The sequence below is a fragment of the Pipra filicauda genome, unplaced genomic scaffold (genome assembly GCF_003945595.2).
Source record: "Pipra filicauda isolate LSUMZ 115617 unplaced genomic scaffold, ASM394559v2 scaffold747_size112721_pilon, whole genome shotgun sequence".
NCBI lineage: Eukaryota > Metazoa > Chordata > Aves > Passeriformes > Pipridae > Pipra > Pipra filicauda.
This window is the reverse complement of record NW_024104917.1, coordinates 54434-68421: the sequence shown is the minus strand read 5'-3', so window position 1 is coordinate 68421 and position 13988 is coordinate 54434. Positions and strand designations below refer to the sequence as shown.

Below are 13988 nucleotides of genomic sequence, written 5' to 3'. Positions count from 1 at the left end.
GGTGGCCCTCATGCCTCTCCCCAGCCCCCTGCACTGGGACCAGTGCTGGGGCCGTGCTGGGCCGTGGAAGGGGCTTCACTGTCTGATCTGCGGCCGTGGGATGAGCGCGAATAAAGGGGGATGAAGCTCAGCTGTGGCAGTGTCTGATCGGGGGGGGGGCGGCACACGGGGTTTTTCACTCCCCACCGCACCAGCCCTGTCCAATTCCTGCGGCTTTGCCCTGCAGTGCCCAAACCGGAGGCGTTTCTGGGGAAAAACGTCAAAGCAGTGGAATTTGGGAGGATGTGGCAGGCTGGTCGGCTCTGCCGGGGGCGGGGGGGGGGGGTCGCCCCAGGGGAATTGAGCCCTATAAGTGTCACTGGGTTGGGGAGATGCACCCGGAGCTGAGCCATGGGGGAGGAATGCAGGCTGAGAACGTTCTAAACTCAACGCACAGATGAGCCACCCCCGAGGTGCTTTGGGACAAGCCCGGGGACAAGCAGCAGCCAGGTGGGGAAGGGGAACCCTGGGGGGAGGGCAGTGGGTGCACAACAATCCTGTCCTGCCCCCCCGGGAAGGAGGAGGAGGGTCCTGGCTGGGGATGACAGGTGGGGACGGGGCCACTGTGTCACCAAACATCCCCCCGTCTCCAGCCTCTCTGCACCCCAAAATAACGGGGTGCTGGGGAAGAGCCTAACCCAGGACAACCCATCATGCCTCGAGATTTGAGGGCACCATCGCGCGGTGTGACAGATTGGAGGGCTCTCGGTGGCCTCAGGGGTGCTGGTGTGACATCCCCTGTCCCTTCTGCGCAGCGAGCTCCGAGCCGGGTCCTGGAGCGAGTGTGTGTGTGTGTGTGTGTGTGTGTGTGTGTGTGTGCGTGTGTGTGCGTGTGGTGTGGCGTGTGTGTGCCCGTGTGTGTGTGCGTGTGGTGTGTGCGTGTGTGTGCGTGTGTGCGGGTGTGTGTGCGTGCAGCTGTGTGTGTGCGTGCAGCTGTGTGTGCAGCTGTGTGTGTGCGTGCGTGTGTGTGTCTAGTTCTGTGCGTGTGTGTGTCTAGTTCTGTGCGTGTGTGTCTAGTTCTGTGCGTGTGTGTCTAGTTCTGTGCGTGTGTGTGTGCAGCTGTGCGTGTGTGTGTGGTGTTGTGTGCGTGTCGTTTGTGTGTGCGTGTGGGTGTGCGGTGTTGTGTGTTTGGTGTACCCTTTAGTTTATTTGGGGGTGTGCGCGCGTGTGTGTGTGCATGTGTGTGTTTGCGTGGGGTTGGGGCGTGTGTGTGTGTGTGTGGTGCGTTTGTGTGTGTGTGTGCGGGTGTGTGTGTTGTTGTGTGTGTGCGGGTGTGTTGCTTGGGTGTGTGCGTGTGTGCGTGTGTGTGTGTGCGTGTGTGTTTGTGTGCGTGCGTGTGTGTGTGTGCGGGCGTGCGTGTGTGTGTACACATGTGCCCACATGTGCCCACGTGTGCTCCAGTGTGTTTAGGGGTGCCAGTGGTGGGATGGGGCTGGGGGGTGCAGGTGTAGTGTGCCAGGGCGCAGGCAGGGGCGGGCAGGGTGCAGGCTGATCGCGGGCAGGGGGCAGGGGTCTAGGCAGGGTGCAGGCAGGGTGCGGGCAGGGCGCAGACAGGCTCCCTGCTCGCTGTCCGTGTGCGGAATCCCCCGTTCCCGGGTCGGGGGCTTCCCGCGTGCCCGTGAGTCACGGCCGGGGGGGTCTCGGGCCGGGGCAGGGGCGGTGCCGGGGCGGGGGGAGCCGCCGGCCCCTCCCGGGAGGCCGGTCCCTGCGTTGCTTTTAAGCCCCGCACGACCCCGTGCTCGGGCTGCCGGGCAAGTGCGAGGGAGGGCGGCACCGGTACCGGCAGCGGCGGCACTGGCAGCAGCGGCATCGGCAGCAGCGGCATCGGCACCGGTCCGGGACCGGGAGCGGGACCGGCCCCGCGATGCCGCCGCTGCCCGCCTGGCTCTGCCTGGCCGCGCTGCTCCTGACCCTGCCCGCCCCGGGCGCTGCCCGGTCCTGCCCCCGGCCCTGCCACTGCCCCCGGGCCGGGACCCTGCTCTGCCGGGAACCCAGCACCGTGGGCAGCCTGGCCCTGCTGCTGCGAACCGGCGGCTTCACCGACGTGTGAGTGGGGCCGGGGTCGGGGTGATGGAGCTCAGGGACCGGGCAGAGGGGCTGGGGGTGAGCGGGACGGCAGCGCAGGGGCTGAGGGACGCAGCGGCGGGGCTGGGGCAGCGATGGAGTTGGTGGTGGCAGAGCTCGGGGATGGGCGTGATGGGGCTGGGGGTGAGGGATTTTGGGGACTGGGCAGAGCGGTTGGGGATGATTGGGATGATGGGGAGGGGGGTGATGGAGCTCGGGGACCGGGCAGAGGGGCTGAGGGTGATGGCACTGGTGGTGATGGGGCTGAGGGATGCAGTGAGGGGGCTGGGGGCAGCAGGGCTGAGGGACAGGGTGGTGGGGTGATGGGGATGGAGGTGATGGAGTTCGAGGACAGGGCAGCGGGGCTGGGCTGGAGCAGCAATGGAGCAGGGATCACTGGATGGGCTGGGATCCCTGTGGGGAGCGTGAGTGCTTGGCTGGAGCCATTGGGGCTGCAAAGACAGGATGGGGGGGCTGCTGCATCCCCCAAGGAGTGAGTGAGGGTCTGGGGGCAGCCCTTTGCCCCCTCCTGTAGCGATGCCAGCCATAGTGACACACTGAGGGTGCAGCAGGGACCTCGGGCAGGGAGCACCCCTGCCATGCCTGGCAGAGCTGGGGTGTGGGGAGCCCCTTGTCCCCAGTCTGTTGGGGCTGTCACCCTGTCCTGGGACCTGTGGGTTGGGATGCTGCGGGGACACACCCCAGATTTCCTGGGGTGGGGGATCTCCTCTGCTCCCACTCATTCCCCTGCTCCAGGATGTATGGCGAGCAGATGAGGGCTGGAGCGAGGAGCGACGAGGAGGGTGCTGGGGGATGTGGGGGTACGGGGTGCTGCAGGATACTAAGGCACCCTGACTCCTGGGTCCTCCCCCTGCCACAGCCCTGGCTGTGCCGCATTGCTGGGGACTGGCTGCAGGGTGTCTCTGTGCCTCAGTTTCCCCACGTGCCGGGGATGCTGCGCCACGGGCGCTGCCAGCTCTTTGTTCGCTGGCTGACGGGTGGGGTGGGTGGTGGGGGGGATGGTGGTCCCCCAGAGACCCCCGGCCATCCCGCTGCCCCAGCCTCCCTCACCCCATCCCCACAACCTCGCTCGTGGCAGTAGGCACCCCCCCACAGGGGTCAGTGGGACCAAAACCCCATTAGTGTGGATCTGAACCCCCGATTAACTCCTGATGATTTGGGGTTCACAGGAGCAGCCCCTGGGGTGGGGCGGGGGGAAAACCCCTGTACCCACTCCCAAAGGGGCTTTTCTTCATTGCCTGAATAGAAGGGGAAGGGGGGACAGTCGGAGACCCTGTCACAGTGCAGGACACTGGGGTGTGAGGAAAGGCGGGGACCCAGGGGTGAGTGGGACTGAGACCTAAAATACTCACTCTCTGCGTGAGGCCATGGGCTCCAAGTGGCAGCTCAGCCCCAGCCCCACAAGGCTCACACTGGCTGGGGCTCAGCACCATCGGGATCACCTGCTGCCATTCCCCCTTTCCAGCTCATCCCTGTCTGCCCAGGGGAAACTGAGGCACGGTGGGGCATCCCTGTCCCCATCTCCAGCTGTGGGCTGCACTGCAGGCACAGCCTGGGGAGGAGGGAGCACAGCTCTCCCCTTGCCCCACGCTTTGCTGGTGGCCCTTGGCATGGGGGGTCCTGGGCTGCTCCTCTGACCCCCCTCATTTGCCTTCCAGCACCATTGAGAACCAGCCGAGGCTGACGACCTTGACCCGCGCTGACACCAGGATGCTGCGGGAGCTCAGGAGCCTGTGAGCACCCCGGGGTGGGGTCCCTGCACAGGGAAATGGGGGGAGGGGGGGCTGCTGGATGGGGGATCCCCAGAGCTCAATCCCACTGCAGGAGGTGCAGAGGGGGTGCTCCCAGGATGGGGATCCAGGGACCCCCAGTGTGGGTGCTCAGCCCTTCCCTCCCCTCAGCACCATCTCCAGGTCGGGGCTGCAGCACATCTCTGCCGACGCCTTCCTGGACACCCCCAGGCTGAGCCACGTGTGAGTCTCCCCTCCCCCGATTCCCTCCCTCAACGTCCCCCTCCCCCGATTTGGGGCTTGGCCCCCCCATCCCCGCGGGCGCCGGGCCCGGTGCAGGGTGGCCGGTCCCCGCGCCCGGGCGGGATCGATGGTGTCCCGCTGCCCCCGGGCACATCAGCCTGGCCGGGGGGGCTCTGCCGCTGAGTGGGAAACCATCGATCCAGGCAGGAGTACAGGCAGCTGCCGGCCCCTCCCTGGAGTCCCGTGCTGCCGCGGTGCGGGAGGGGACCCCCGAGAGCTGGGGGGACCCTGTTCTGGGGTGTGTGGGGCTCCCCCCTTGCAGGGAGGCACCTGAAGGCTGGTGGCACCCCCGGCAGAGCTGGATTTGCTGGGTCACGGTGCGACAGCGGCGGCCCTGGTGCTGCCCAGTGCCCCGGCCAGACTCTCTGCAGGGTGGGGTGACATGGGACGGGGTTTTGGGGTGGGAAGGGGTGGCTGATGGGGTTTGTTCCCTACAGGAATCTCTCCTCCAATGCGCTGCAGAGCCTTTCCTGGAAAACCTTCCACCATCTGCCCCTGCAAGAGCTGTGAGTGATGGGGGAGAGGGGGGAAGTGGGTGCGCAGCATCTCCCACTGGGGAGGTGGGACAGGCTGGGACAGGCCTGTGGACACAGTGTGATGGTGGGTCTGACAGCCACAGGCACGGGGATGGGGATGGGGACAGGGATGGCACACGTGGCACAGTGCCTGGCCCTGGGTGCATTCAGGGGCACCAGCCACGCTCGGGGGCTGGGGGTGCCCCACCCAGCCTTGGTTGGTTCCGCTGGGACATACACAAGTGTGGGGGACCCGGAGCCCTTTTGAACCCGTGTTCTCTTCCTTGCTCCATCTCAGCATCCTGGTGGGAAATCCCTTCAACTGCTCCTGCAGCCTGCGCTGGCTGCAGCTGTGGCAGAACGGGAGCCGGGCCGAGCTGGGGAACCAGTCCCTGGGCTGCTGGGAGGGCAGTGTGCTGGTGCCCCTGGGCAGCCACATCCTCAGTGCCTGCGGTACGTGGCCGGGCACCCCGCCGGGTTTGGGGCCTGGGCTTGTCCCCCCTCCTGAGCCACTTGCCTGGGGACGGTGTGGGACGTGGGAGTCCACGTGGCTCACCCCTTTTCCCTCGGCAGACCCCCCGACTGTCCGCATCGAGCCCCCCGAGGTGCTGCTGCGTCAAGGGGACAGCGTCAACCTCACCTGCCGCGTCACCGCCGAGCCACCGGCCACCGTAAAGTGGGTGGTCCCTGAGGTGGGACCCGAGCCGCCCGTCACCACCAAGGCAAGCTCAGCCTTACTGGGGCACGGACAGGACCCCTCCCAGCGGCACTGTGCCCCCACAGCATCCTCTCGCTGGTGGGGTGGGCATGGGGGAATGCAGGAGCTGGCCCAGCTCTGGGGGGATTGTTTGCTCACCCCAGCCCGGTGCTCCCTGCAGCTCTCGGACTGGGAGACCGTCCTGGAGATCAGCAACGTCTCCTCCAGCCTCAACTACAAGGACTTGACGTGCCGGGCAGAGAACGCCGTGGGGCCGGCGGAGGACAGTGTGATGCTCAATGTCACCTGTGAGCAGCCCAGAGGGGGTCTGGGGGTCTCCGGGTGAGGGGTCTGACTCAGAGACCCACCCAGCTCTGTCTCCTCCAGTCCCCCCTGTGATCCTGCTCCTGCACGAAGCCATCCCCCAGCACTTCTGGTGCATCCCCTTCTCGGTGGATGGCAACCCCGTCCCCAGCATCCGCTGGCTCTTCAACGGCACGGCCCTGGTCGAGGGGCGCTACATCCACACCCGCATCGTGGAGTACGAGCACAACTCCACCGTCCTGCACGGCTGCCTCCAGCTCAACCGTCCCACCCACGTCAACAACGGCAACTACACCCTCCTGGTGCGCAACCCCCTGGGCTCGGCCGCCCACAGCGTCCAGGGGCGCTTCATGGAGAACCCCTTCAGCTTCAGCCCCGAGGAGCCCATCCCCGGTAGGTGCCAGGCAGGGGGGGCTGCCTGGGGGTCCTGCCGGGTCTCACAGAGGAGATGTGTCACACCTGGTGTGCAGAGCGGGTGGAACTGGGCTCTGCCCGCTGGCCCTGCACAAGCCCCAGCGGTGGGAAGGGGAGGGACGGGGCGCTCCTACCTGAGGAATAACGAGTGTTTCTCCTTTCTCTCCCTTTGGGCTGCACCAGTGTCTCTGTCCCCACTGGGTGAGTGAACCAGGAGCGCTGCTGCCCCTGCTCCAGCCCCACCAAACTGTGCATTCCACCCGTCCCCCAGGGCTGATCCCGGGATACCCAGGGGTACCCAGGTCCTTGCCAGGACCACCTCAGGGGATGGGGACCCCCCACTCACCCTGCACCCTTTTCCCTGTCCCAGGCACCAGGAACAGCTCACTGGAGGGGCCCGTGGAGACGACGGATGACCACACGTTTGGGGTGAGGGGATGCTCTGCAGTCTGGGATGGGGGGACCAGGACACCTGCAAGAGGGTGGGACACATCCCTAGGGGTCAGCCAAGAGGGATGGGGGCATGTGATGAGGACGAAGGACAGAGTCCCCGTGCCTCGGTTTCCCCTGCGGCAGCTCCTGGTGCTTGTGGCCAACTCAGGCTCCCACAGGCTGGGAAAAGGGGCCTGGCAGGACCCCGCCCTGAGCCCTGTCCCCGCTGTCCCCAGGTCTCGGTGGCTGTGGCACTGGCCGTGTTCACCTGCCTTTCGCTCTCCATCATGCTCATCCTGCTCAACAAGTGCGGGCGCCGCTCCAAGTTCGGCATTAACCGTGAGTTCCCCTGCCCGGTGACGCAGGATTTGGGCTGTGGCACGGGGACACCCTGGTCCCCGCATCCCCGGGGCAGTGCTGGGCACCTGGGCTGGGCCAGGGCTGTGGGGAGAGGGACTGTGGGTGGGGACCGAGGGTGGGGGGACACCCGCAGAGGGGTGCCGGCTCCCCCGGGAGCACGGGCAGCAGCTGCTAATTCACTCCTGGAATGGATTCAGCCTCTAAATGGGTTTGATCGGGCTGCCTGGCCCCCGGGGGCCGGCCAGGCAGGGGGATGCTCGGCAGAGCCTGGCACTGGTTGCACCGGCTGGGGGGGGGCTGGGGGACCCCCTGATGGCCTTGTCCTTGTCCCCACAAGGCTCAGCGGTGCTGGCCCGAGAGGACGACCTGGCCATGTCCCTGCACTTCATGAACCTGGGCAGCAGCCCCCTCTCCTCAGCCGAAAGCAAGCTGGAGGGGCTGAAGAGCAACTTCATCGAGAACCCCCAGTATTTCTGCAACACCTGTAAGGGTCGGGAGGGGGGAAACTGTGGTCCCCGAGCACCCTCCCATGCTCACCCTGACCCGGGGGGCACTGATGGGTGGGGGTCCCCCCAGGCGTGCACCACGTGCAGCGGCGGGACATCGTGCTGAAGTGGGAGCTGGGCGAAGGCGCCTTCGGGAAGGTTTTCTTGGCCGAGTGCTACAACCTCCTCCCGGAGCAGGAGAAGATGCTGGTGGCTGTGAAGGTGAGGAGGGGGGCCGACGCAGGGGCCGGGGGGTGGTCTGTGGGGGGTGTCACCGATGCCGTGTGCTGGCAGGCGCTGAAGGAGGTGACGGAAAGCGCCCGCCTGGATTTCCAACGCGAAGCCGAGCTGCTGACGGTGCTGCAGCACGAACACATCGTCAAGTTTTACGGTGTCTGCACCGAGGGCGAGCCCCTCATCATGGTCTTCGAGTACATGAAACACGGCGACCTCAACCGCTTCCTCAGGTGGGCATGGGGGGGAGAACGGGACCCCCCCATCTGCTGCTCCATCAGCGCAGCCAGCCTGCTCCCTGCTAATGCAGCCCTCCTTGCAATATTGATTAGATTAGCTGTCTGAGAGGCTTAAATAGAGAGAGATTGGCCATCAGCTGGAATAAGCAGAGACTTTTCGATTGCCCCCCCAGGTATTGCTGCTAGACGGGGGGGGCTGCCAGAGGCATCGCTTTAGTGGCCGCGCGAGGAGCTCTGAGACGTGGCTTTTATGATTATTGTTATGGGATTTGGCATTAATGGTTCTGCCGAGCAGAGCTCCCCCAGCCCCCGGCCGCGGCCGCCCCGGCCCTGCTGTCAGTCGTGCTCGGCATCAAAGGCACCGAGGGGCTGGAGGCGGCCGGAGCCGCGCTGGCCCCCGGCCCACCCCGCACGCCCCACTTCACACGCGCTGCTGTGCTTTCACACCCCGCCTGCACCGCCCTGCACGGCCTGGCACGCAGCCTCCCGCCTGGGACAGCCCGCGTGTGTGCACGTGTGTTTGTGTGTGCCCTGCCCGTGTGCACGTGTGTGTGTGTCCTGCACATGTGCACGTGTGTGTGCCCTGCACATGTGCATGTGTGCATGTGTGTGTGTGCCTGGCCCATGTGCATGCGTGTGTGTGTGTGTGTGTGTGCCCTGCCCATGTGCATGTGTGTGTGCCCTTCCCAGTGTGCATGTGTGTGTGTGTGTGTGCCCTTCCCAATGTCCAATGTGTGTGTGTGCCTTTTCCCTGTACGCATGTGTGTGTGTGTGTATGTGCCTCCCCTGTGTGCATGGACATGTGTGTGTGCCCTTCTGTGTGTGTGTGTACATGTACATGTGTGTGCCTTCTCCTGTGAGTGTGCACATGTGTGTGTGCCCTTTCCCTGTGTACACGTACATGTGTGTGCCCTTCCCTTGTCTGCATGTGTGTTTGTGCCCTTCTCTGGCGTGCATGTACATGTGTGTGTGCCCTGCCTTGGCACCTGTGCACACACACCCCCCCACACATGCTTTTTCACACATGTGGGCACACCTCTCCCCTGTGTGCACTCACACATGTGTAACCCTTCCTTGGCATGCACATGAGCACATGCTCTTCCCTTGTGTGTGCACATACATGTGCATGCCCTTCCCTGGCGTGCACACGTGAACACATGTCCACGCCTTTCCCCCGTGTGCACACACGCCAGGGAAGGACGCACATGTGTGTTCATGCGTGTATGCGTATGTACATGTCCTTCCCCCATGTATGTGCACACACACGTGCACCCCTTTTCCTTGTGCAGAACACACACGTGCCCTCCATCCCCTGGCACATGTTCCTGTGTGTGCCCAGCCCTTCCCTGTGTCCATTCACACACACATGTGCCCTCTGTTCCCCGGCACACGTTCCTGTGTGTGCACAGCCCTTCCCTGTGTCCATTCACATACACGTGCCCTCCATCCCCTGGCACATGTTCTTGTGTGTGCCCAGCCCTTCCCTGTGTCCATTCACACACACGTTCCTCCACCCCATAGCACCCATTCCTGTGTGTGCACAGCCCTCCCCCTGCCTTTGCCCACCCTCCCCCGTGCCCCTCCCTGTGCCCCCCACTCCAAGCAGCCCCTCTGCCCCCGGCAGGTCCCACGGCCCCGACGCCAAGATCCTGGAGCAGGGGCCGGGCCAGCCCCAGGGGCCGCTGGCCCTGGGCCACATGCTGCACATCGCCACGCAGATCGCCTCGGGCATGGTCTACCTCGCCTCCCTGCACTTCGTCCACCGAGACCTGGCCACCCGCAACTGCCTGGTGGGCCACGACCTGGTGGTGAAGATCGGGGATTTCGGCATGTCCCGGGACATCTACAGCACTGACTATTACAGGGTGAGCTGCCCCCTCGCCCCCCCCAGCTCTGCCATGGGCTGGGGCGGCCACGCTCAATTTTCCCTCTTGGCTGCTGCCCCCCACCCTGTCTCCATCCGTATTCAACCACAGAGGGGGTTGGGTTGGGTTGGAAGGGACATTTAAAAGTCATCCAGTCCAACCTGCCACCTTCTACTAGACCAGGTTTCTCAAGCCCTGTCCAATCTGGTCTTGAATGTTTCCAAGGAATACTCCACAGCTTCTCTGGGCCACCTGCACCAGGGGCTCACCATGAAAAATTTCTTCCTTACATCTTGCCTGAGGCTTAATGAGTGGGGCCAGGGATGAGGGGGGCAGATGAGGGGAGCCCTGCCCTGCCCTGACGGCCCCGCCGTGGGCAGGTGGGAGGCAGGACCATGCTGCCCATCCGCTGGATGCCCCCCGAGAGCATCCTGTACCGTAAGTTCACCACCGAGAGCGATATCTGGAGCTTCGGCGTGGTGCTCTGGGAGATCTTCACCTACGGGAAGCAGCCCTGGTACCAGCTCTCCAACACTGAGGTGAGCAGGCAGGGGGGAGGTGGATGGTGACAGACCCCCCCAGGGGGTACCCGGAGCGGGGTTCCCATCTCCACCCCGGTTCCCACAGGCCATCGAGTGCATCACTCAGGGGCGGGAGCTGGAGCGTCCCCGCACGTGCCCCTCCGAGGTCTATGCCATCATGCAGAGCTGCTGGCACCGGGAGCCCCAGCAGCGCCGGCCCATCAAGGAGATCCACAGCCGCCTCCAGGCCCTCGTCAAGACCCCTCCTGTCTACCTGGACATCCTTGGCTGAGCGGGGACCCCCACCCGCCCTCGGCTCCCCGCTGCCCCCCTGCCCTCCCTGCTGCCCAGGGGCATGGCTTTCCCCCCCCTGCACAGCCCTGGACTGATGCCCCAAGCAGGGGGAGAGGGCTGAAACCTTATTTATAGTGGAAAATGCCAGCCCATCCCAGGGGGGGCTGGAGGGCTGGGCTGGGGGACCCCTAGGGCTGGGACCCCCAGGTTTGTGGCCCTGCTGTCTGGCTCCTTGTCATTCCCCCAGCGTGCCGGGATGGAGCTGTTCTGCTGACGTGGGTTGGCTCGAGGGGGCAGAGCTGAGAGCCCCCCAGCACGGAGTCCATGCAGGAGCCGGGGGGCTCAGCTCTCTGGGGGAGTTGGGATGCCCCGTGCTCTGCAGCAAAACCAGTCACTAATAAACCGCCTCTCCCCCGCACTGGGCCCTGCCTGCTCCGGGGTGTCATCTGGGTGTGGGGAATGGAGGGATTTGGGGCTTTTTGAAGCAGGGAGACCACCCTGTCTGGGGCAGAGGAGCTGGAGGGGAGGTGCTGCCCCAGGGATCCTGGGATGTGGGGACAGTGTGTGCCCAAGATGCAGGGATGATGTGTGCCAGGACCCCGGGATGCAGGGATGATGTGTGCTGGGATAATGTGTGCCAGGATGAAGCAATGATGTGTGCCCAGAGCCTCGGGATGCAGGGATGATGAGTGCCTGGGATGCAGGGATGTGTACCCAGGAACCTGGGATGCAGGGATGATGTGTGCCTGGGATGCAGGGATGGTGTCCTCATCCTCAGCCCAGAGGGGGATGTTTTTGGCTGCGCCACAGGGACTATCTTGGGCAGCGCCCCAGGGGTGCTGGTGCCATACCCTGGCCTGGGGCACCCGAGTCCCCTCGCCAAGGGGTCCAGGAGGAGGATGGGACTTCACAGCACAGAGCCAACACCCCCCACCCAAGGGCGTCATCCCCCCTTCCCTGTGCCCTCTCATCAGAACCAGGGGTTATCACATGCCCTGTAGCGTCCACTCCATCATCCTTCCTCGGGCTCTCCAGCCGCCTTGGTAATGGTTGAGACCTGGATTTGACCATAATGGAGCTGAATTGATTTCATCTGGATAATTAGGCAGCACAGGCAGGGCCCTGGCAGCTCCTTTGTTACCCCCCGTGACCCAAGATAAGCAGGAGGAAAGCGGGGTCGTGGGGGAAACTGAGGCACGGCACAAGGTGGGAGCAGCTGGGGGGGCCTGTGGCAGGTACCAGGGGGCTTGGGGCCAACAGAGCATGTGGCTGTGCTGGGTGGCCGGGGCTGGATGTGGCACAACAAGAACTGGAGGAAATCAGAGCCAACCCCAGCACCCCACAGCTCCCAGCCTGTAATCCATCCCAAAACCCTGCAGTGGGGTTGGATCCAGCCCCCAGCCCAGGGCTCAGGCCCCTCTGTCAGGCCCTGGATCTTTGTCAAGGGTCCAGCCCCGGGATGTAGGGAGCTGGCACAGGCAGAGTCTGGTCCTGCTGGAGCTCAGCCGGGCTGGCAGAGCCCCCCACCTGCTTCTTTTTTCCCTTTTTGGGGGTCTCCGTAATTTAATATATTGCCTGCCCACGTTGATTTATGATTATATAAATATGGCCTTTTTTTTGTTTTTTTTTTTCTTTTTTGTTTTTTTTTTTACCTTTTTTTTTTCTTTTTTTCTTTTTTTTGTTTTTTTTCTTTTTTCTTTTTTTTCTCTGTTATTGGTTCTTTTTTTTCCCTTTTTTTTTTTTTTTTTCCTTCTTATCTAATTTGAGGAAGGAACTAGATTACAACCTTGAGCTTTTCCGGCCCCGTGTTGGAGATTGCCACAGACCAACGCCCCAAAAGGGACCGTGTGCGGTTGTGACATCCCCCCCCTCCCAAAACAGGGAGGGCTCCCCTGCAGCCGTGCCTCAGTTTCCCTCTTGGGGTGGCGATGCCTCGGTTTCCCCCGTGGGGGTGGCTGTGCCTCAGTTTCCCCCTTAGGGTGGTCAGGGAAGAGTTAAGGCTCCCCTCGCGATCGATCGGATCCTCCCCTCTCTCCCTCCTGCAGCAGTTTCTCCATTTCACTGCTCCGGGGGGAGCGGTAATGGACTCTGGCAATGAGGTAATTAACGGCTCCGCTCCCAGGCGGAGCTGCCGCCCCAGCGGCACCGCGGCCTGGCCCCGCTAACCCGGGTTCCTCAGACCTGGGGGGTCTCGGCCCCGATTCTGCCTCTTGCAGCCCGGCTGGGTGATCCCCGGACGGATCCTGCCCGGAGGGTCCCAGCCCGGCTGAGCCGCCCTCCTGCTCCCTGATGCCGCAGGCTCAGCCCGTGGCAGGGCTGGATCTGCTCTTTGGGGGAGGTCCCACCCCTCAGAAGCTACTAAAGCGACCCCAGGTCCCCTCTAAAGGGACCAGGCGTGTTTTGGGGTTCCTCCCCCCCGGATGGGGTGGATGGATGGGAGGACAGCGGAGTTGTGGATGCGGCTGTATCCTGGCCCTGCAAGGGATGGGCCCCGCACAGCCCCCAACCACACCGAAGTGCACTTGGGGGTCTCCGTCCTCTCCGGCTCCGGGGGCTCTCGGGGGGGCTGCAAAGGCATCTCGGCACTGAAGTGCCGCTGAAGTGTCCCCGAGCAATAAATACTTCCACACCGCCCTGGGGACACCTTAAAAAGCACTGGCGCGGGGCGGTGGGGGGGGATCACTTCCACGCCAGGTCCCCAGCTCCGGATGTCTCCAGCCCGGGACCCCTCGGTGCCCAACCCCGCTCCAGGAAGCGCCGTTTTGGGGTGGCCACAGCGGAGCCTCAGCTGCGGGTGGGCTCGATCCTAATGGAGAGCCGGGGGTGGGCAAGGGAGGGGGGGCGGTAGGGGAGGGGGGTGGGCAGCTGAGCCGCCCTGGGACGTGAAAATCGTTGTGAGTGATTAGAGCTGTTCCTGTAACGAGCAGAGCAATTAACGGCGCCTCGGGAGCAGCGCAGGCCGCTAATGGGGGATGGGAGCGGGGGGCGGGGGGCGGCTGGGCAGGGGGACACTTGGGGCTGAGCTGCCCGGCCGGGGGTCCCGGCATGGGGGCGACACGTGGACGAGTGTTCCCAGGATAGGGGTGACACGTGGATGGGGGTCCCGGGATGCAGGTATATAAGTGTGATATATAGTCAGGATCCAGGGATGCAGAGGTGATGGATGGCTGAGGATCCCGGGATGTAGGGGAAACACGTGGCCAGGATCCTACAATGTAAGGCTGGGGTGTCTGACATGCAGGGGTCATGTGTGCCCGGGATCCTGGGATGTGGGGATCATGTGTGCCCGGAATGTGGGGACGATGTGTACCTGAGAGTTCAGGATGTATGGTGTGTGCCCAGGATACAGGAATGATGGGGTGATTTACCCCTGGAATGCAGGGGTGATTTACCTGAGATGCAGGAATGATGTGCCTGGAATGTTGTGCAGGAACAACATGTGCCCAGGATG

The 13988-nt window shown here is 64.0% G+C and overlaps 1 protein-coding gene across 1 annotated transcript; it reads left to right on the top strand.

Annotated features, from left to right (window-relative positions):
* The first annotated feature begins 1903 nt into the window (after window positions 1–1903).
* On the top strand, window positions 1904–10567 carry NTRK1 (neurotrophic receptor tyrosine kinase 1). The gene is made up of 17 exons (XM_027742495.2): window positions 1904–2085; window positions 3783–3857; window positions 4026–4097; window positions 4595–4663; window positions 4971–5125; window positions 5246–5394; window positions 5551–5677; window positions 5757–6086; window positions 6291–6308; window positions 6478–6536; window positions 6776–6878; window positions 7237–7383; window positions 7476–7606; window positions 7679–7851; window positions 9482–9722; window positions 10103–10261; window positions 10350–10567. The coding sequence occupies exons 1-17, from the start codon at window positions 1904–1906 to the stop codon at window positions 10533–10535; spliced, it is 2376 nt and encodes a 791-aa protein (XP_027598296.1). The 3' UTR covers window positions 10536–10567.
* Window positions 10568–13988: the final 3421 nt, after the last annotated feature.